This window comes from Cupressus sempervirens, chromosome 3 (genome assembly GCF_028749045.1).
Source record: "Cupressus sempervirens isolate cs-2001-9-10 chromosome 3, ASM2874904v1, whole genome shotgun sequence".
In the NCBI taxonomy this organism is placed as follows: Eukaryota; Viridiplantae; Streptophyta; class Pinopsida; order Cupressales; family Cupressaceae; genus Cupressus; species Cupressus sempervirens.
In genome coordinates, this window is record NC_143120.1 from 731,940,004 (window position 1) to 731,960,440 (window position 20,437).

Sequence of the window (20,437 nt, forward strand, 5' to 3'; positions counted from 1 at the left end):
CTTGAATGTAAGGATGCCTCAAAAATGTCCCCTGCCATCCCCCAAGATTAGAAAAGTTTGGAAATATTTCTTAAACATAGGCTAAAAAGTTGGAAATAACAGAGGTCGGCTAACCATTTCTCTTGTATATATATGTATGTATATATTTGTGTGTGTGTATATATATATATTGTATGTATATATTTGTGTGTGTGTATATATATATATATGTAATATGTATATATGCATATGTATATATACCATAGTTATGGGACTTGGACTCGCCGTTGACTTGGAAAGTCAAAATTGGGCTTTGACTCGCACTCGGACTTGGCAAGGACTCCGAAAATTAAAAAATCCATGAAATTCAAAGATTTTTAAGGATTTTAAGATTTTTTCATGCATATTTTAGTCAATTAACATCGAATATACAATAATTGAAATAAATTGAAGCTACTTAATACACAGAATTTTGCATAGATCACATAAGTATAAAAGTGAATTTCTGAAAGAAATAAATTGAATAACATAATATAAAGTAATAAACATAATGTCAAATGTTTACAATATTCATGGATTACGAAATCCATGGAATCAAAATTTCAAAACATTTATCAAAATGACAATTAGGGTGTAGAAGACTAAGGCTCATAGTAGCCTATGTCCTCCTATGAGTACACCTAAGATAAGTGAGGAGTGGATCTCATCATCATATGCAAAGACCACTGCAAGGACTAATACAGCTGATCGCATTTTTTACGAGGCTTCCTTTTGGACATCGATCATTGAGATTGTGAAGGTAATTTTCCTTTTTGTCCTCATTTTATTTTATTTTTATTTTATAAAATTATGTTATAAATCATTGTTCATTTTTAAAAGAAAAATTTTAAACTTATTGTTTCTCTTTCAACTTTCATAAAGAATGCAATTCATAGAGCCGCTTGCTGTTCTCCTATGAATTGTTGATGGAGAGAAGCCCTCAATGGGCTACATTTATAAGGACATGGATAGGGTGAAGGAGGCTATTTGCTCTTTTTTTGCAAGGAATCGAGATAGGTATGGGCCTATATGGGATGTCATTGATAGACGATGGCACAATCTACTTCACAGGCATATACATGCAACAACCTACTTGCTTAATCTAGCATACCAATTTAGCCCACATTTCAAGGTTGATGATGAGGTGTGGAGTGGCCTCTATGATGTTGTAGAGAGAATGCCACCTGATTCAAGAGTTGGAACAATTGTAGTTCGTGAGATTGAGTTGTTTAAGAAAGCTCAAGGGGACTTATTTGCACGGGAGTTGTGCAAGAAAAATAGGACAGAATTGATGCTTGGTAAAAATCTATGACTCTACATCCTAATTTCTAATTCTATTACCATTTTAAATTGATAAAGTCAAATTTATTAAATTGATTTAAAATTTTCTTGTTTTAGATGCATGGTGGGAGATGTTCAACAGTAAGGTGCCAAATTTATAGAGGATTGTGATTTGCATCTTGAGAGGATTGTGATTTGCATCTTGAGCTAGCCATCTAGTGCATCAGGATGTGAACATAACTGGAGTCTATTTGAGCATATACACTTGAAGAAGCGCAATAGGTTCATAGTGCAAAAATTGAATGATCTTGTCTTTGTTCACTACAACCTTTGCCTTTGCCATAGACAGATCCAGAGCAACGATACATTGTCGATTGTATTAGAGACTATTGATCCACATGCAAAGTGGAACACAGAGATTATTGATCTTGTCTTTAGTGATGAAGACATAAACTGTGTTGATTAGGTGGATCGGGAGGCTGAGGCAGTAGCGATGGCAGTCGAGGAGGCTAGAGCACGAGGGGATAGAATGCAAGAGCCTGAGGCTAGGAGTAATGGATCTGAGTTTGATGATGAGGATTATGTGGTTGAGGGTGAGGGTGAGGATGAGGATGAGGATGCCCCTAAGGTTCACCCTCAAACAAAGGGAGAGAGGATGGCTCTACAGTCTTCCATGACTTATCTTAGGCATACTCATAGAAGGACATAGGCTACTATGAGCCTTAGTCTTCTACACTATAATTGTTATTTTGATATATGTTTTGAACTTTTGATACCATGGGTTTCGTTATCCATGAATATTGTAGACATTTGACACTATGTTTATTACTTTATGTTATGTTATTCAGTTTTTTTCCTTCAGAAATTTGTTTTTATACTTATGTGATCTATGCAAAATTGTGTATGTGCATTAAGTAGCTTCTATTTATCTCAATTATTGTGTATTTGATGTTAATTGACTAAAATATGCATGAAAAAAATCTTAAAATCCTTAAAAATCTTTGAATTTCATGGGTTTTTCAATTTTCTGAGTCCTTGCCAAGTCCAAGTCCGAGCTCAATTTTGTCTTTCCGAGTTAGAGGGGAGTCCGAGTTTTGTAACTATGGTTTAAACTAAGGGATTCATGCTTAAAATTCTTGGGACAATGTGACGGCAAGACCATCAATCATACTATAAGACCAAGAGCTTCTAATAAAGACTAGTTTGCTATTTTTAATTCTCCCAGGATGAGCATGAAGAAGGGGTATAGAACAATTTTAGAAAAACATGGAAAATTGGAAGGCTTGCAAAGCATAAGTTCTTGGCTGAATAGTGGTGATCCATCCTTAATATATTTCTAGAGACCAAGGCTTAAAAGCATTACATTGGGAAATGTAGCTTGCATGATTTGTTAGAGAGAGGATACAATATTTTGTGTTTCTTGGTGATTTATAATGGTCAAACCCAAATGCCTCTTTGGACTTGTGAGAAAACAATATAATAGCATGTGCTGCAGCCCTTTCATCAAGAGTCAAATGGTTGCCATAGATCTCAACAACTAATCAATGGGGTTCATATGTGTGGCACACTCTAGGATGTATTAAAATCTCAATTTGGCATTTTTTACTAAGTTCCAAACATAGAAATTGATGCACAAGAAGCAGAAATACAGTCTGACCAGTGACCTTACCTTTCTGCTGCAATGATGGGTTCTGATATCAGTGTTAACTTTCTGACCTTGATCTTCCTGAAATCTTACTATTTTAACTTCTAGCCTTGTCTAAGTAATGAAGATGAACTTGGAAGAACTACTAGTTTTGCCTGCATTTACCATGTTGATAAAGAGATCTACAAGGGTATTTTTTATTTTCCAAAGCAAAAAAAGTTAATTACTGAAGGAATTGGGTTGTCACCCTTATAATCTGTATAGTGTAGGGTAAAATTTTTAACATGATCTGTGGTGGTGGTGAGACATACCCTCTAAATACCACATGGCCATTGTGCAAGACTAGACCTCTGACCTCATTCTGACCACAGGAAGCTATAGTCAATCGAGCCAGGATCCTGCCCTAGAGATCTACTATAATTTGCCTCGACAAATTTTCATCAAAAGTTGTGGTGTTGGCTTTTCTGCAACAACAGTTCAGCTGACTGTGGTATTTGATTGAGCATTTGACTTCTTTAGTAGGTGCTAGGACCCCCTTCCACTTGATTTTGAATCGATGCATACATACTTTGATAAAGCAAATTGCTGAGTTTTGTGCATGTGCTATTCTTTTTGATTGGATATTATTTCAAGTACCTTCGCAAAGGATGTAATAATAGGCGCCCATGAGAAGTTATCTGTTGCAGTTGGTGAACTACTACCAATGATAAGTAGAAGATCAATGTTGGTTGCATAATTGTTGCCAACAATAGGTGGAAGATTTATGCAGTTGGATATATCTTGCTGGCAAAAGCATAAGATCCATGTTAGTTGGGTGATTCTTGTCCATAATAATGAAAGGTCCACATTTGCTAGATCACTCTTTCCCAAAACAGTAAAGATCATGTTGGAATGTGAAGTCATCATATTCTCATCTAGTTGTGGTTGAGTCATCAAAAGGGGTTGAACCATCAGAGATGTTCATGTAGTGCGCTGTTAAGGCGCTTGCCATAGGCAAAAACAGCATAGGCAGCACAATTTTTTTTGATACTTTCTATAATTAAAAAGTTTGTATGATTGGACTTACTATAAATAGCAAGTTATTTTGGTTACTTGTCAAAAACAGTAATTTTGACGAGTGTTTAATATGTAGTTGTGTCCTACTTACTAAATTTAGTAAGTGGTCTGTATTTCGAACTCTGCAACTCAGTTGTCATAGACAACGTGGAAGCATGACTGTTCATACGTTATGAACATTGTTGTAACTGTGAAAATTTCAAAGAAATAAAAGTTAAGAAATTGGCCTGTGGTCTTTTACTGGTATACTTTTACCAGGTTTTTCCACAAAATTCTATGTTATGTGTGATTGCTCAATTCTGTAATTTTCTACATCTGTATTTTTCATCTCAGATACATGATTTAGGCATATAATAAAATGTACTTATTAGTCAAATTCTTTTTCCCATCGAAATGGTAAAAGGATCCAGTTAAGTTGGATAACTATAAGTGAAAGATACTGGAGAAAGGATGAGTAGTGCCTGAATTAATGAATGGCATAATTTTTTTAAGATGAAACAAATCGAATGGTTTTTATTTGTGTGTTACATCCCTTCCTTGTGAGCTTTTTTAGACAATCATGTGATTAATCAATTTTTTGAGTTCATAAAATATGGTTATGATGATTTAAATTTCGTACGTGGAATATTAGAAAAAAATTATGATGGATTTCATGAATGATTAATGTATACTTTAATTCTATCAATGAGTTAGGATTATATTGATGATAGAATTTGATCCTTCTTTGTCAACGGATGCAGGAGAAGTTCCATCTTGCAATTGGGGAAAGATTATTGTTAGCGTAAATGCATGTGAATGCATGGTGGAAGGTTGAGAATGGCATCCAAGCTGGAATGATAATTGTTCTACCAGTCATCAAGTCCAAGAGGGGAGTTGGATGTCTAGATGGCTACTTTTCTCTTATGTGGTAATTTAGTAATTTGGCCTTATAATTAAATTCAATGCATTGGACCCTTGTCAATTTTAAGGAACGGACATGGTAATCTCTTCAGTCATTTTTATGTGTGTGTGTGTGTGTGTGTATTTATATATAGGAAAACATATATGAAATATGTAGACAAGTAATAAATTTAAACATGCATGTCAATGATCATCAAACATACAAATGCTAGCCAAACAATCATGTGAGGATCCATGCATAATGTTGTGATTTAACACAAAAAGGTGGATGTATCCACAATGATTGAGAAGTTGAATACACAAGATGAAAATTGACACTAAGTGATAATACTTAAACACAAGATGATAATTACATAAACACACAGATTTGATTTTTAAATATATGTTAAAAAAGCTATATATAGAGTGTTATTCTTGTTCCTTGCTCTTGTGTGGCATGATGTTTTATCATTATCAATTGCCTTTATCAACCTTTGGCTCATGTTTGCATTGTGGAGGGTTGTCGGGTAAGGTAGCAAGAGTAACTCCTCTTGCCCCCCTAGGCAAGGAGTTGCTCTTGCAGCCAACGACTCATCTTCTTGCTTGCTGGCCTGTTTATTCAGACAGCATTCTTCCTCGTTTGGGGAGTTCTGGATTCTTACTTGGAGGATACGAATTCTTCATAGCAACTCTGCATTCCATGATTGTTGATTCTTTTGGGGCTTTGTTCTCTTCAATTTGGAGAAGGATCTGCTTGCCTTTTTGGATTGCATTTCATTTCAGTTGGATTACAAGTATGAAACTTGCTCTTCTTATTGTTGTCTTTCTGATTTATGCATTCATACTCTATAACAGAGCAAGGATCATTCGATCACATGCATTCAAATTCCTAAACAGTGAAAGGATCATTTGATAACATGTATTTATGGTTTCATGGTAAAGAAAGGCCCATTTGATCATATGCATTTATATTTTTATAACAGAGAATGGATCATTAAATTACGTGCATTTTAATGCTTACGATAAAGAAAGGATCACCAAGCATATGCTTTTATATTACTATTATGTGAGAGAAAAGACCATTCATTCATATGTAGAAAGGTGTTTATCAAAAGTTATACTTGATCTGAACGGATTATGCATCCAATACATTAAGTTGTCAAAGTTAAAAGCTCAGATCCTTCATTCCATCAGATCAAACAAATAATCTTCTTGGTATTTGCATGATTTCCTTTTGTGCACTAAAGAATATGAGAATATAGAAATATGGTTCCATGTGTGATGCATCTGTGTATTTTTTTATCTGCTATATGACTGAAATTTATATCTGCTATTCGGCTGAAATTGGATGAGAAAATTTATCTTCCTACTTAAGTAATAATAGAATGATCTGCATAGGCAGAGATCCTACATGAACCACAGAGATTTAGCAGGATAGGCAAACCTTTCTTGAGGCTATGTTTGTACCAATTCTAATTTAGATGAATCTGGTCATGTTTTTATAACAGTAATATTTGATCATATACCATGAGTCTTATTATACTGCTCCCTTTAGGACTTACCTGATTGGATGAAACCTTTGGGTCTGCAAGTCTTCAAGACAACAAACTACCAATTGATTACTTGTCCACTTGAATCGTATAAACAGATTTTCTCAACCTAACAGGTGGGTTGATGTTTAATGGCCAAGATGTTGGGAAAAATGATTACATATGAACAAGGAGTCCATCAAAATGTGGATATCTGACTAAGAGGTCTTTAAGACTCTTAACGAGCTTGGTGGTGACATTGACTGTACAGGAATTTGTGCTTGACAAACCTTAATACCTTGGCCAACATGGTACTATGCTATGGGTAGTAACCATTAGTCACTAGAACCAGCAAGAAATGTCTAGGTAGGGAGGTCATGTTGATAGACAAAGATTGGTATAGGTTTTCTGGCTATGGCAGTTGTGGGTTCTACACCAAATCTTGGATGGCGAGAAAATTGAAGCCGTTTTCACATGCCCCTTGGGATAGGCCAGACAACTTTCATGTGGAAGTTATGCAGGTGACGGTTAGGTCATGAATGTAAGGTCAAAGGTTGGGTGTGCAAAAACCACAGAAGATACTCTTTCACCCTTTGGAGATCGGAAAGCTAGAAAGTGTATAGTAAAGATTGAACCAACAAGTTGAGGTTTTATTGTTTATTCTTTACTAGTTCCTTCTGTTGTTTACTTTTTATAGCAATCTATTTTTAGTTTCTTTTCATATAAACGTTAATGTTACATTTCTTTCGAATTTCTTATACTGCTGAGTAATGGAATTTGTTAGTTAAAATCAGATTCATGTGAAATTCGTTGGTAACTTCCTTTTCAGTTGGTTAATGACATTTTTATTCATGTTTCTAGAAAATCCAAGTTAGTTATTTCAGTTATGTTGTTAAAACATAATCCTTTCCCTTGTAAGACAATTTATTTTCCTATTTATTTAAGGATAGTATAGTTAGTATGTTACATTGTGAAATTCTTTGCATCATTTTATTTGCCATCTTTAGTAGTAGGTCAAATTATTTTATTTGCCATCTTTAGTAGTAGGTCAAAAGAAGTTTTGACAAGAGGGCTAAAGCTAGGATTTTCAAGGAAGGAGATCTTGTTCTCAAATGGGATGCTGGCAGACACTCCAAGTGTGATGCTATGTGTCGTGGCCCATATTTTATCATTAGCTGTAAAGAGGCCAATGCTTTTCAATTATCCAGGCCTGATGGTGATATACTGCCAATTCCAATTAATGGAATTTACCTTAAATCTTGCGTCTAGAGAAGGTTAAAGGATTTTTGTACATAATAGAGTAGTTTCTCTGTTTTAAATAAGTGTGCGAGCACAGGTTGTCTCTATGAGATAGCAGGGTTTTGAAGTTTTCTAGTTGTAGAGGTTACAGTTTTGTTTGCAGAGCAAGGCTCATTTTTTATGACTCCATAGCCCAGTGGATTGCTTAAGGCCACTGGTCCATGCTTAGCAGGAAAGCATCCCCTCTGAGTCGCCAGAAATGTTAATCATTTTGCCACGCCCCCCGCCCCCTTCCAATTCTCTTTGTTTCCATCATTGAAATCCAATTAGAGATATCTATTCATGGCACTAAGATTACACAGTGTGCTAGGCATATGTGGCTAATAACCCTAGTTTTCCCCTTCAACAATATAATTTTATATTATCTTTTATGAAGGGTCAGATTACCCATGCATCACTTAAGTTGGGTCCCCTTGTTCGGTTCATCTACTTTAAGTGTTTCACCACGCCCCTTTCTTTTATATAATAAATCATGCTTTTGTCGCGTGTTCTCCCTAAGTCCAAAAGATTTATGGCGGGTCCAGTGATGACATCACGTAGTGGACAGGTGTCGGCATTTCGAGAGTTTGTGGAGCGTCAAAGGAAGAAATGTCTCAAAGGCCCATAATCAATCACGGTCGTTGATCTGGAAGCACATCAATGCTTCTTGTATTCCCACTTTCTGAAGATGCTCAAAGATTAGCTAAAGCTGAAAAGCGACATGTTGCCACGTGGACAAAGTGGGACCAGACTTAGATGTGGGCCACAAAAAGGGAAGTGTATCAGAGCAAGTGACAGTTGACGTTTTCCAGTTGGTTGAGGAGATTGACAAGGGCAAAAGAGGGTTAGTTTTGCAACACCATCTGATTATTTTTTATCAACAGTTGTTGCTTCCCCGCATTTTGAAAATGCTCAAAGTTTAACCAAAGCGGGGAAGTGAGGTGTTGACAGGTGAACGTGGTGGGCCAGGCTCATTTAAGTTCTCTTCATCACAAGGTTGCAACAGTTAGAGGGCTAAAATGTTTTCAATTTTCGAAGCAGCGATAAAGGTATGAGATGAAGACATCGCAATTTCGCAAGACCAAAGAGTTAAATAAGAAAATGAGTTGCAAAGCCACAAAAAAGGCAATTAACAAGTCAACCTAACAGTAAGAAAGCTAGGCAGGGTGGTAGAATGCTTAAAGGTTATAGGGCCGCATGGCAAGTTGACTGATGTTTTATGTTGAATGATGACATGACTGACCTAGCATGGTTGTGAACACGAAATTAAGCAAATCCTTTAATGGTGAACAGGCCTCTTGATCACTTACAACCACTCTTTGGCATTCCCCATGCCTAGTAAATGCAGGTTTCATCCTTCTGCCACCATGGTTATCCATCTATCCAATCAAAGCAGTTGTGGCTGCCGTTTTTGTCTCTTCAAGGCTCAATTTGCACACAAGATCAGATTTCCTGCATATGGACGTGCACCCAATCAAATCTTCCCCAAATCTGCAATGATTGTTCTCTACAACTTAAAGGCAGTAGTTGAGTTTTGCTTCTGGTAGAAGTTTTCTCAGTTATGCTTGAGCTATAAAAGCGAGTTTTGTAACCCTTGGAAGGGTCGGTCTTTCTCTGATTCTATAGCAGTTTTATTGCATGCTCTACTATTGTAATTTCCTTTTGCCTTTGAATGAATGTATTTCTCTACTGTACCTCTTTCTTCATTAATATATTGTGCAATATCTTCTTGCCTTATGTTGATGTATTGCTTTCGTTCTTTGATTGTACGATTGTATCTATTTGGCCTTAAAATGATATAGAGTGAAGTTCCTTATAGCATTTTACTGGTCTCTGATCTTCATGTGGTTGTTGAGTTAAGCAAGGATTGAATCTATATATTTTGAGATTATATTGATGAATTGTGCATTTCTAGGTAGAGATAAGACTGAACATACTAATTGGCGTATCACCCCTTTAGGTTAGATTAGGTAGTTTGATATTCATGCATTTCCTTCTCCCTTTTCCTTCAAAAAAGTAGTTAGGTGCACCCTGATAGTGAGGAAACCGACCTTCTCCAGAGACTCAATCTCATTGTTCAAGTCCCACAACTTGGAGATTGTTTCCATGTTTCACAAGGTTGCTTTCAGGTCAAACTTTAGGCAAGGTTGCAAACTTTTGTCACAAGGTTGCAAACTTTTGTCACAAAAGGGATGTCAGAGAATGGCCATGCACAACGGATGGTATGGTGAAGATACCCACACACACCATACTATTTGATTATTTGCTTATGTGAGATGTGGATGCAGGTGCTCTAGATATGTGCCTTGTATCTCTTTCAGTGAGATAGTCTGTAACAAATCTTTGATCGTAGATAATATTGTTATACATATAACCTTCTTACTCTGTAAGGAAGGTCAAATTCTGCTAATTGCATCACTTTGTTATATGATTGCTTGTTAGGCAACATGAGACACAATAAGATAATAAAACAGCCATTTAATAAATAATGTTGAGTTCCCTGTGCAGATTAGGACTGTAGCTCCAACTTCTTATTGGCTACCTTAAATTACTTGTAAACTGTGAAGATGATCTTACAAACAGCTTCTGTATCTAAAGGGCTTCTTTACCAATTTTTATGTAAAATCATAGTTTCCATAAGCAACTCAAAATGCTTAGCATGAAACCTAAGGAGTAGCAGACATCTTAAAGCTTCTACTCAGCTAATAGCTTGAATCGGCCAGGTTGAGAACAAAATCCTTAGAACAGAGTTTGAAGAAGAGTCTTTCCTGGAACTTATTGATCAATGCATTGACAAATTTATACTTATGAAGGCTAAAGATTATTAAGTGAACAGGAGCCCACTAGAAACTCAATGTCAACAAATTCAGTTGTTCACGTACAGAAATTTGAAAGCTACTACCAAGATGGAATTAATAGAGAAATTAACCGCTGCATGATAATAAAAGCAGGACAAATTTTTATTTTTCTTAGCATGGATTGCTTCTGGCAGTAGCCTAATCTGTTAACAATTTTTTATCCTCTTTAGAACAGGTAGACTGTTATACAGTGCATCACACATAAGAATGCTTGGAACAGGTAGACTCGTAAAGGCGTCAAGAATTGAGGATAAACATGGATTGTGTTTAAGCTTGACAATTTGGGGGCTCATTAAACATGATGAACACCACTTTCTATGCAACTGAATGAGTTTAAATTCATAGACTGCAGCCCTCTGGGTTCAACTAGGCTTGTTGCATCAGTACCATCATTTTCTATTCTGAGTTCTCTGGGTTGCTCCCAATCCATTTCTTTGCTTTAGTGCACCAGCCCAGAAAACAACCGAATGTACTTCTATGCAGTTGAATGTGAAAGATTACATCTGCTCAATAATTTTCTATGATTGCATGTTGGGTCAACTTCTTTCATCTTTGATACATGAGTGAGATTACAAGCGATGACTTGATACAGGAGAAGGTAAAAAAAGATTACCTGTTTTCTATACTTCCAATTTTTAAGTTTTAGATAACAGCATTGATTGTTTTTAAACTAGCGTTTAGAGTGATCTACCTCATTCATCATTAGAGAAACATGTTAGAAGAATTAACTACATATATAGACATGTGAACAGAGTGAGAATTGAGAAATAAGAGTGTCGCAAAATAATAGCACTTACAGAATTAACAAATACGGAGACAACAAGATAAGAAGTTGAGGGCTTTAGAGAGTTTCTGTGAGGAACTTGGGATGCAGGCGAACACTAGCAAGACTAAGATCATGTTTTTTTCTTTAAAGAGGAAGAAGCAACAAGTTAATTTCCTCTATGAAGGAAATATGTTTGAGATTGTGGAGGAATATAAATACTTGGAAATTGACTTTCACAATAGGCTCAATTGGGAGACATGTAGGGCTGAACAGATGCAGGGGAATGGAGAGCTTTTTTTCTTACTTCAAAACAGGTGTAGACAAGCGAAACTATGGGATCAGCAAAGTAAGAAGACTCTTTTTGGCCTGCCGGTCACTCTAGTTGTGTTTATGGCTGTGAGGTTTGTGGGATCAGCCTTTCTAACCACAAGTGAAAATAAATTGAAAGAATATGAAAATCTCTTATCACTACTAGCATTAAAGTCAAATCAACAATTCTGTATGAGATTCTCCTGGCTGAAGGAGGTATGTTCCCGATGGAAGCTTCAGCAGTTATCCATTTGTTAAGGTATTTAAACAAAGTTGAAAATATGGTTGTCATCGTTGGCCCAAGTTCGTGGTCAATGAGAGATTAGTCCGTAGAAAGATGTGGAAGAGGCAAAACAAGGCATGGTTGAATAAGTGAGACATTGGCATACAAAAATGTCCCAACACCAAGGAAGATATAAAAAGAAAATCCACTATGTGAAAGAGTTCAATCCCGCTGGGGTTATAAAGATAAAGACTACTTATAGATGACAATGAAAAGTAAAGCCTGATTGCTAGTGGCACAGTTGAAAACTGGATCTCATCATCTGCAGGGCGAGATGGATAGATGGACAGTTCTCAAGGAGGTTTGGGACAAAAGACGGTGTATCTTCTGCAGTAAAGGATGTGTTGGAACAGAATGGCACTTCGATTTTGAATGTGCTGCATACTAGGATATCCATGAATAAAATGAGAACAATTTGAACAAGAGTTAAACAAGACTGCACAAAACCACTGGTTTACAGATAAAAATTCATAACAGGAGGGCTGACATTGAAAAGAACATGAAAACAGTTTAGGTATCTAATGCCTAGTCCCTTAGACTGTTTGATATCATGGATATCAGTAAAATACCTCTGTTCATTCATTCATGGCAGAAATGTCTTATCAGAGAGGACATAAATTTTGATAAACACCCGAAGCATTATGTCAGAAGAAACTTTCAGTCAATGACTAAATGTCTGTGAGGATCAGATCAGAAGAAATCGTAAGAAAATGACTTATATTTCACGGTTATTTTCAGTTAAACAGTCAACGAGGCTGATATGTGCCGTTTGTTAACAACATACTAACGATAGGATACAGAGCTCTTGATGTACAAGTTCTGGAAGAGATTAACCTGTCATTTACCCTACAACTTGCAATGAAACTGATAGTTTACGTATGAAAATTTATATACATATGACGGACTAATCTTAATCTAACTACTTGAACAAATTAATTCACTGTACAAAATAACAATCTCTAAACAATAACATAGTTAAGCGTCTTCTTCTTACAAGATTCGACTACAATATCTATCGTTCGACCACTATATCAAATTCTTTGAATGTGAGAAAGGTTCTTTTACTCATTTCTGAAAAAAATATTTATCCAAATCGTCAATGGAATTCTGACTACTGAGATTTGCGGTAGGGAGCTGTTCCGATTTGCATCGATCAGGTTAACATTACAGTAGCATTCCAAAAGCTATAATATAAATAATGTAACAAATAGGCGGAACCACTCAAATTCTGCTTAATCCACGCTGAAAAAGAAATAAATGAGAGGCCGCAGAAGCTGAAAAAGAGCAAAATACCCGTAGAATGTAATCTTTGACTTTTGTGCAGGCAGAAGTTTTGAATGTGAGTTCAAGTGCAGGGTTTGCGTTACAGCTATCCGCCGACTGCACATTATGCTCTGTTATAATCTGAAGGAAAATCAGTAGCAACATTATTCGCCCCGTCTTAACATTTTTTCTCTGCAGCGCCATCGGAATAGGAAGAATGGTTTTCTTTATTTTTCTAGATCTAAATCAGAGAATTGTTTGAGGTATTTGTGGGCATTGATCTGGATTTATTAAGTATACCGCTGATTCTCTGTTGTATTCTTTCACATAAAAACAATGGAAGCTGACGATTTGATTTGCAGGCATTATGTCTGAATACCTGCAAATAACCAACTCATACGCCAACTGGCCGGCTTCTTAGATTCTTTTCGAAACTTAGTCAAACACCCAACTTAATGGCCTGCAGCTATATTTTAAGTAGCCACTCCATTTTGAAAAAAAATAACAAGAATTAAGCAGATCCTCATTGAATGGTGGATTGGTTTATATATAAATAGTTATTCGGCACCATATATTTATGTTTTCTTCCGCTCAGATGCATTTTTCTCACATTTTCCAAAAATTAGCCATACATATTATGTAGTTTTTGTATGGGTTAAGGTGGTGGTTATGGAGATGGATACACATGTTGAGGTAGTTTAGTAGCCAAACCCATCCAAATAGAAAACGATAAGACAATGAAATAAGGTGTGCATACGAAGTAAGGCGGTATCTTGGGAGAATCCTTATGAGCTAATCTTTCATATTATTTTATTAATATTATATTATTGTCAATGGTGAGGTTGAAATCTAATTTTTTTTATTTTACTGAATTATATTTCTAAGATAAAATTTAGGTATTCTTTATGTTTAATGGAAATGTATAATCATTGTATTTTTTAAACATATAAAACTGTACTATGTTTTCCATCTATTTAAATGGTTTTAACAAAATTATTTTTCTGTATTCTTATTGAATTACAAGAATATTAGTAAGGAGCAATATTAATTTTGTTAAAAAAAAAATCAGGTTTTTTAGATACTCCACTTCATTCTCCATATATTTTAAACTCTCTCTACTCTCACATTAACGGGCCCACAATCCATGAACAGGAATGGTGGAGTTGGCGGCCCGTTTCATAATATTTTGTTTGCAGCTCTCTGACATGTTTTCCTTATCTGGCACGGAAACTTCACAATTTTTTTTTTAGGACATTTTTTTTTAAAGCAAACTCTTATTTTGTAAGCTAGAGTAAAATGTTTTATTATTATTCGAATATTTAAATCGATACATTTAAATATTTATTATAATGTTATTTTAAATATTCAAATAAAAATTTTAAATTAATTTTTTAAATTTGACTATGTAGAATTATATGTAGAACTATATTTAATTTAGTTTTAATAATTTGTTTAGGTCTTATTTAAATTTATTGCAATACAATATTAGATAGGTAAAATTTTGAGTATAGCTTTTAATAAAAAAATTTATTTTATGAAACTTTTTAAAATCACATTTAAACATTAAATCAATATAATGAATACTTTTCAATATTTTGTAATTACTTTATTCAATTTCTACTTTAAAATAATTGAATTCGCAATATTATAATGCATCATTTAAATATTAATTATATATTATTGTTTCAACTAACTAAACAATTATAATGAAATAATTATCTGGTTCTAAATTATTTTCAAATAGAAAAATAATTAGTTTTAAATTATTTTAATATTATTTTTAAATACATAATAATTATTTTAGTATTTTTCTTAACTCTTTACTTATTCTTCATCCAATATTAATTTCACACTCATTCTACTTATTTCTAATGCTTAACTTATCTTCCTATTGATTTATACTATTGTTAATGGTGTAGTTAAGTATAATTTTAAAAAATATTTTATTTTATTTTATTTTTAAAATAAGTTAAGGATTCTACTTATTTCTAATGCTTAACTTATCTTCCTATTGATTTATACTATTGTTAATGGTGTAGTTAAGTATAATTTTAAAAAATATTTTATTTTATTTTATTTTTAAAATAAGTTAAGGATTCTTTGGTTTAATTGAAATTATAAATATTTTCTTGTTAAAGGTTGAGCTCATTTTGAATGGAATTTTGAGTAATTTTGTTTTAAAAATGAATAACAAGTGATAATATAAGAATTCAAAAGAACTACATCAACTTTTGAAATTGATTTTGATTAAGTGAGAATTGTTGAAGTGGTTGTATACAAGTATCTAAGTTCTAAAGAAATAAAATAATTTAATTCCAAACTTGTTGTCTAGAGTAATTATAGAGTGAAAGTAGATAATACAAAGTATCTTAGCTTATTTTTGGTGAATTGGTAAATGTGCTCTATACCTAAAAGATACCAAGATACCTAAATGTGTTCTTGAGTTGATCTTAATAAAATAGTAGTTATAGTGTAAGCTCTAAGAAAATCATATGCATCAATTAAAAAAGGTATTTAGAAAAATAAGGAATGGATCTATATGTGAGGTCTTGGTATAACTAAAATATGATATAAACAATTAGACAATACTTAGAGGTTGAACTTGTATAAATAAAAAAAGAGTAAGGATGAAAAGATGGTAAAACTAATTTCAAAAGTTGTTTAAATAAATGAGTAAAAATATCTTCCATCCTCTTATGTGGTAGTTTTTAAATGGAATGTGAGAAGATTGAAAGAGCTATTAAAAAGTAATTAGTTGTACGAATGTACAAGTCATTTGAAGGTTAGAAGGGGATGCAATGGCTTTTCTTATCAAAAAATAAAAAAGAGTAAATGGTAGTATACAAATATGCCATCTATAACTAGATTGTTGATAACTTAAAGAATAAACCCTATATTTTGGTTGGGGACTTTATTGTTAAAAACAAAGAAGATAATATTGACATGTCTTAATTTGATTAAAATAAATGATCTATTATTTTCATGCAAATATAAGCATCACAAGATTGGGTAGGCTTTCGACCTCGACAACTACAACACTATCATGATCGGGCACAATTTTTCCAAACTCTATGCTTCTATGTTGAACATTATTTCCTCTAGAAAGCTTGACAAGAGGGGTTGTCGCGTGAGGGGACAAGCCAACTTTCAAACTAACTTCCAGGCTACAGATTGCATCTTGAGTCTTCAGGGTATTATTGAGGAAGCTCATTGTCACTTGATGAAAGTTTAATGTTGCTTTGTGGACTTTTGCAAAGCCTTTGACTCTGTTATTAGGAAGGCTATTTTTCTGTAGCTTAGAGACGTTGGGATTTTCGTGACTCTTTTGACGACTATTATGAGATTATACAAGTATGTGGTGGGTAGATTTAGGACTCCTCATGGGTTATCCGACTCGATCTTGAGCACCATTAAGGTGATACAAGGTTGCCCTCTCTCCCCCACTTTATTTGGCATCTACATTGATGAGCTTGAGGCCTTCCCTCGTGATTCTTCACTCCTCAACGACAATTGTTACTTGCACCAAGTCTTGATCTCGATTCTCCTTTTTGTGGACAAAAAGTTTTTTTGGCTTCTTTTGGAAGAGCCTCCAATGACTTCTTGATGGCTTGGCTTCCTTCTGTGACTTGAGACGGTGGTGAACATGGGAAAGACTTGTGGGATGATCTTTATCTACCTAAAGACTTTCCATCTTCACTTCTATTTTAGGGGCGCGAGATTGAGATTGCTTCCTTATATACTTACCTCGAGGTTAAGTTCCCTGGTCCCCACTTCAGCTTAAGACTTGACATGCAACCCAGAGTCAATAAAGGGCTCAAATCCCTAGCTATGCTTGAGAGACAATGCTTCAGACATCACTTTCAAGATAGTACGTCCAAGTTGTCTCTCATGGACCAACTATTCTCTACATCTTTTGTGTGTGGGGGGGCCTCTCTTCTTAACACTGACTAGACCTCTGTTGAGAGGGCTCAGATTCTTCTCCTTTGGCACCCCATCAAATGTCATTGATCCACTCCTTATAACATTATTCTGGCCAAGTTTGGGGCTCACCCATTCAAGCTTGTGGCCATCTTTGACTTTGTTTGATTTCTTTAGTGCCTTTGGTGCTTCATAAACTTTGCCAACGAGCATCACATATACTCTTACTTGGCTTATTACTCGTTTGTGTCCATTTCTAGATTTGACACTGATGGTAGAGCCCATTGCTAGTATATGCAAGCTTTTGTGTTGCTAGGTCCAATTGAAATTGAGATTGATCACCTCCCTCCTTTCTAGTACTCTTTGGATGCCCCGACCCACCTTCTCCCCTCTCAACAAAAGTTTAATGGCCATGTTCGACTTGACATCTACAGAACAATACACTACAACTTGGTATAGCCGCATGGGTGGCCTTTAGCCAAGGGTGGCCCTCTATGTTGAGCACTTTTTGGACATTCAAGATGGTGTCATTGTGTGCCCCCTTTATATGTCTCACCAATGGAACCACGCCCTCTACATCTCCTTGGGCTCTTTTTGTGTCGGCTCCCATCGTCTTCGAATCCAAAATAACCACCAAATCAACAAGAGTCAATCGAATCTACCGCCTTTGTACCTTGGTTGAGGTCAAGACTAAGTTTTACTTTATCTTCTGGAGTCCCATCTACTACAAAAGCATAGGGAGGTACCATTGCCTATTCAGAGTGTAGGTCCTTCTTGTCCTCCTTCAACTACATCAACCAGTGTTGCCTTGCTCTTTACCTTTAGGAAGCCACACGGCTTCGCGACCACACCTTGTAGGCTCTTTTCCCTTTTAGAGAGGTTTCTAATCAACTTATCACTTTCTTTTTCTTGCTGACATCCCTTGCCTAGGGCTCGAAGTGATGACTTGACCTTCTGATTTCTAGTCACTCCAGGCATGTAAGGCCTCACAGTGGGTATTTTTAACAGCAACACTCCACTTCCAACAATACTCTGCAATAGTCCAAGGCTCTTCGCAACCCTAGAGCCTATCCTTCGGCATTGTAGTTTTTTCTTAGTCAAAAAAGATCCTTGATCTTCCTGCTTGGGTTGTTTTGTTTTCTCGTTCCTTTTTTGTTTCTTCTCAAACATTGTTTGATGTTCACATTGTTGGTTGTTGCCCTTGTTGTTTGCTTTAAGTCCCTTAGACTTGTTGTGGTCTCTTGTTGGACATTAATATATTTATCTTATCTTATCTTATCCTCTTTGGATAGAGAAAGGGTAGCTTTGGGTTTAGTTCACATGGTTTAGCCACAAATTATTTTCAATTTATAAATAAAAATATGGTAGAGAAAAAGTAAATGTAATTTATTTTCTTGGTACATATCTTCTAACTCAAATACAATAAGGAGGACATTCTTTTTATTTTATCACTATCTATTTACTAATGATAATAATATTAAGTATATAATACAAACGAGGGTGTCTACAAAAGTTATTTATGGGGGTTGTTTAGTAAGAATTCATTTGTAATAGGACTTTATTGGATGAAAATTTTGCACATTTTGTAAAGGAAGAAAAATAATTGTGCTATGATGTATTTTCTCTTGTGTTGTATAAGGCTAATAATAAATCAATTAGAAGTTAAGTGTGTGTGTGGAGGTCATTCATGTGGGAGGTGTTATGCATGCAACCATCAGAATAATAAATCTTACTAAGGAGGGACTTGGTAAGCTTTAGTATTCTAATGGTTGCATAGATGTTGGTGATCATGTGGGTCTCTTTGGAAATATATCAATAAATGACTTCACAAGTTATTTCCTATAGAAGAGAGTATTATTCAAGTTAGGAATTGGAGACTAGTCACTATTTTCAATGTCATATAAATTCTTGCTGAAGTATTGTCTAATAGATTAAACACAGGTTTCCTAGACATTGTTTAAATGTGATATTTGTAAAATAGTTTTCGACTGGGTAACATAGATGTAGTTATAATTCAACATCCATCAATCTTTCTATAAACTTAAATATTTTCTCAAATGGTAGACAACTTAGGTTGATCATATATTAGATAGGAAATTACATGAATGCTTCAACTCATATTCATTTATTTTGGAATTATTTGAAAAATAGCACACCATAATAAAGTGATACGTGCTAATTAGTAAGTTTAAGAATATTGGCTTAGGCTTTGCTACTGGTGTTAATGCTTTTAGGGGTTTACACTTAACCCTTAATAAATTGAATGTCACTAGCTCTTTGAACCTAACAATATTATTGATCTATAAAAGAGTACTACTAACATAGAAGAAATACTATTATCGCCTTTTGCTTGACCTTTTTTTAACAATCTTTCTTGCCATTTACTATGCACTTGTTATAATTTGAAAAGTGATAAAGCATAATGGTTGTTACTTGTTATGATGCTCAATATTATTCATGTGTAGACTAGGAAATTAGGGAGAAAACACATGAAATGAATGAGACCACCATGTAAGCCAAATTTCATGCAAATACACCTAATTTATGCATTAGAGAAATTAAATTTAATTGCAAATAAAAACTCAAACCATGAGTCAAATTTCATGCAAATAGACCTAATGTACATGATAAAGGAGTCAAATTCAAATACAAATCGAAAGTCAAACCAAATGCATTCAACTTGAGAAGCCTCCATTGTTTCTTTCTGCTTATACTCTAAGGTAGGTCCCTATACAATTTTTAAGTTTATTTTGGCTAGTAGTTGTGCTCAATTTTTTTAGTATATATTTGTGGAGCTAGTGGCCCCATGCTTATGAATTTTGGTTGCTTATTTTTTGAACAGTTATCTTAAAAACTATTTAAAATAAAATCATTAATAAAAATGATTTAGAGAAAAAGAAATGTGGAAAATAAATTGTTGCTCTACTAAAATAGGAGAAGATTTTGTTTTATCCTATTCCTAACATTTAAAATAAGCATGGGAACACTATAGCTAATCAAGCAACCACATGGGGACATGGGGTAATATTGCTCTCACATTTTTGGTGCATAAACACAATTAAAAGCTAAAAATGGCAATGATGTGAGAAAATTTGAAGATTTGTGGTTAAAAGAATCAAACAATTTAATAAGAAGAGCTTGGTGGAGGAAATAATTAGCAAGTGGGGTTAGAAGTAGAGAAGACATGAAGAGAAAAGTGGAAGAGAAAATTAGAATGAAAGGGAGTTAAGTAGAGAGAATAAATTAAATTAATTAATACTTCCATACATCAGAAATAAGCAATTTGATATATTTACATTTATTTTATTTAGGAATTGGGATGAAAAGAGATAAATAAATAAATAAAAGTATTTA

At 34.6% G+C, this 20,437-nt stretch overlaps 2 protein-coding genes across 9 annotated transcripts in view; one reads left to right on the forward strand and one right to left on the reverse strand.

Moving 5' to 3' along the window:
- The window catches only part of LOC149568855 (uncharacterized), a 31,243-nt gene extending 16,911 nt beyond the window's left edge, over window positions 1–14,332 (forward strand). For 5 of the 7 annotated variants that reach the window (XR_016362669.1, XR_016362662.1, XR_016362664.1 and 2 more), the window contains one exon: window positions 4,741–4,995. Coding sequence is in view for 1 of the 7 variants with exons in the window: in XM_089821737.1 (XP_089677863.1) it covers window positions 4,741–4,814 (74 nt within the window). In the remaining 6 variants the exon portion in view is untranslated. Of the gene's footprint in view, window positions 1–4,740; window positions 4,996–10,764; window positions 10,950–14,317 lie in introns of those variants that run through there. The other 2 variants (XR_016362660.1, XR_016362666.1) reach the window with 2 other exon arrangements.
- The window catches only part of LOC149568856 (cytochrome b561 and DOMON domain-containing protein At3g61750-like), a 38,929-nt gene that overhangs the window by 14,726 nt on the left and 3,766 nt on the right, over window positions 1–20,437 (reverse strand). The window contains exon 1 of one of the 2 annotated variants that reach the window (XM_089821735.1): window positions 13,196–13,666. The exons of the other annotated variant lie outside the window; for it this stretch is intronic. Coding sequence (XP_089677861.1) covers window positions 13,196–13,369 — 174 coding nt within the window. The 5' untranslated portion in view covers window positions 13,370–13,666. Of the gene's footprint in view, window positions 1–13,195; window positions 13,667–20,437 lie in introns of those variants that run through there. 2 annotated transcript variants of the gene reach the window in all.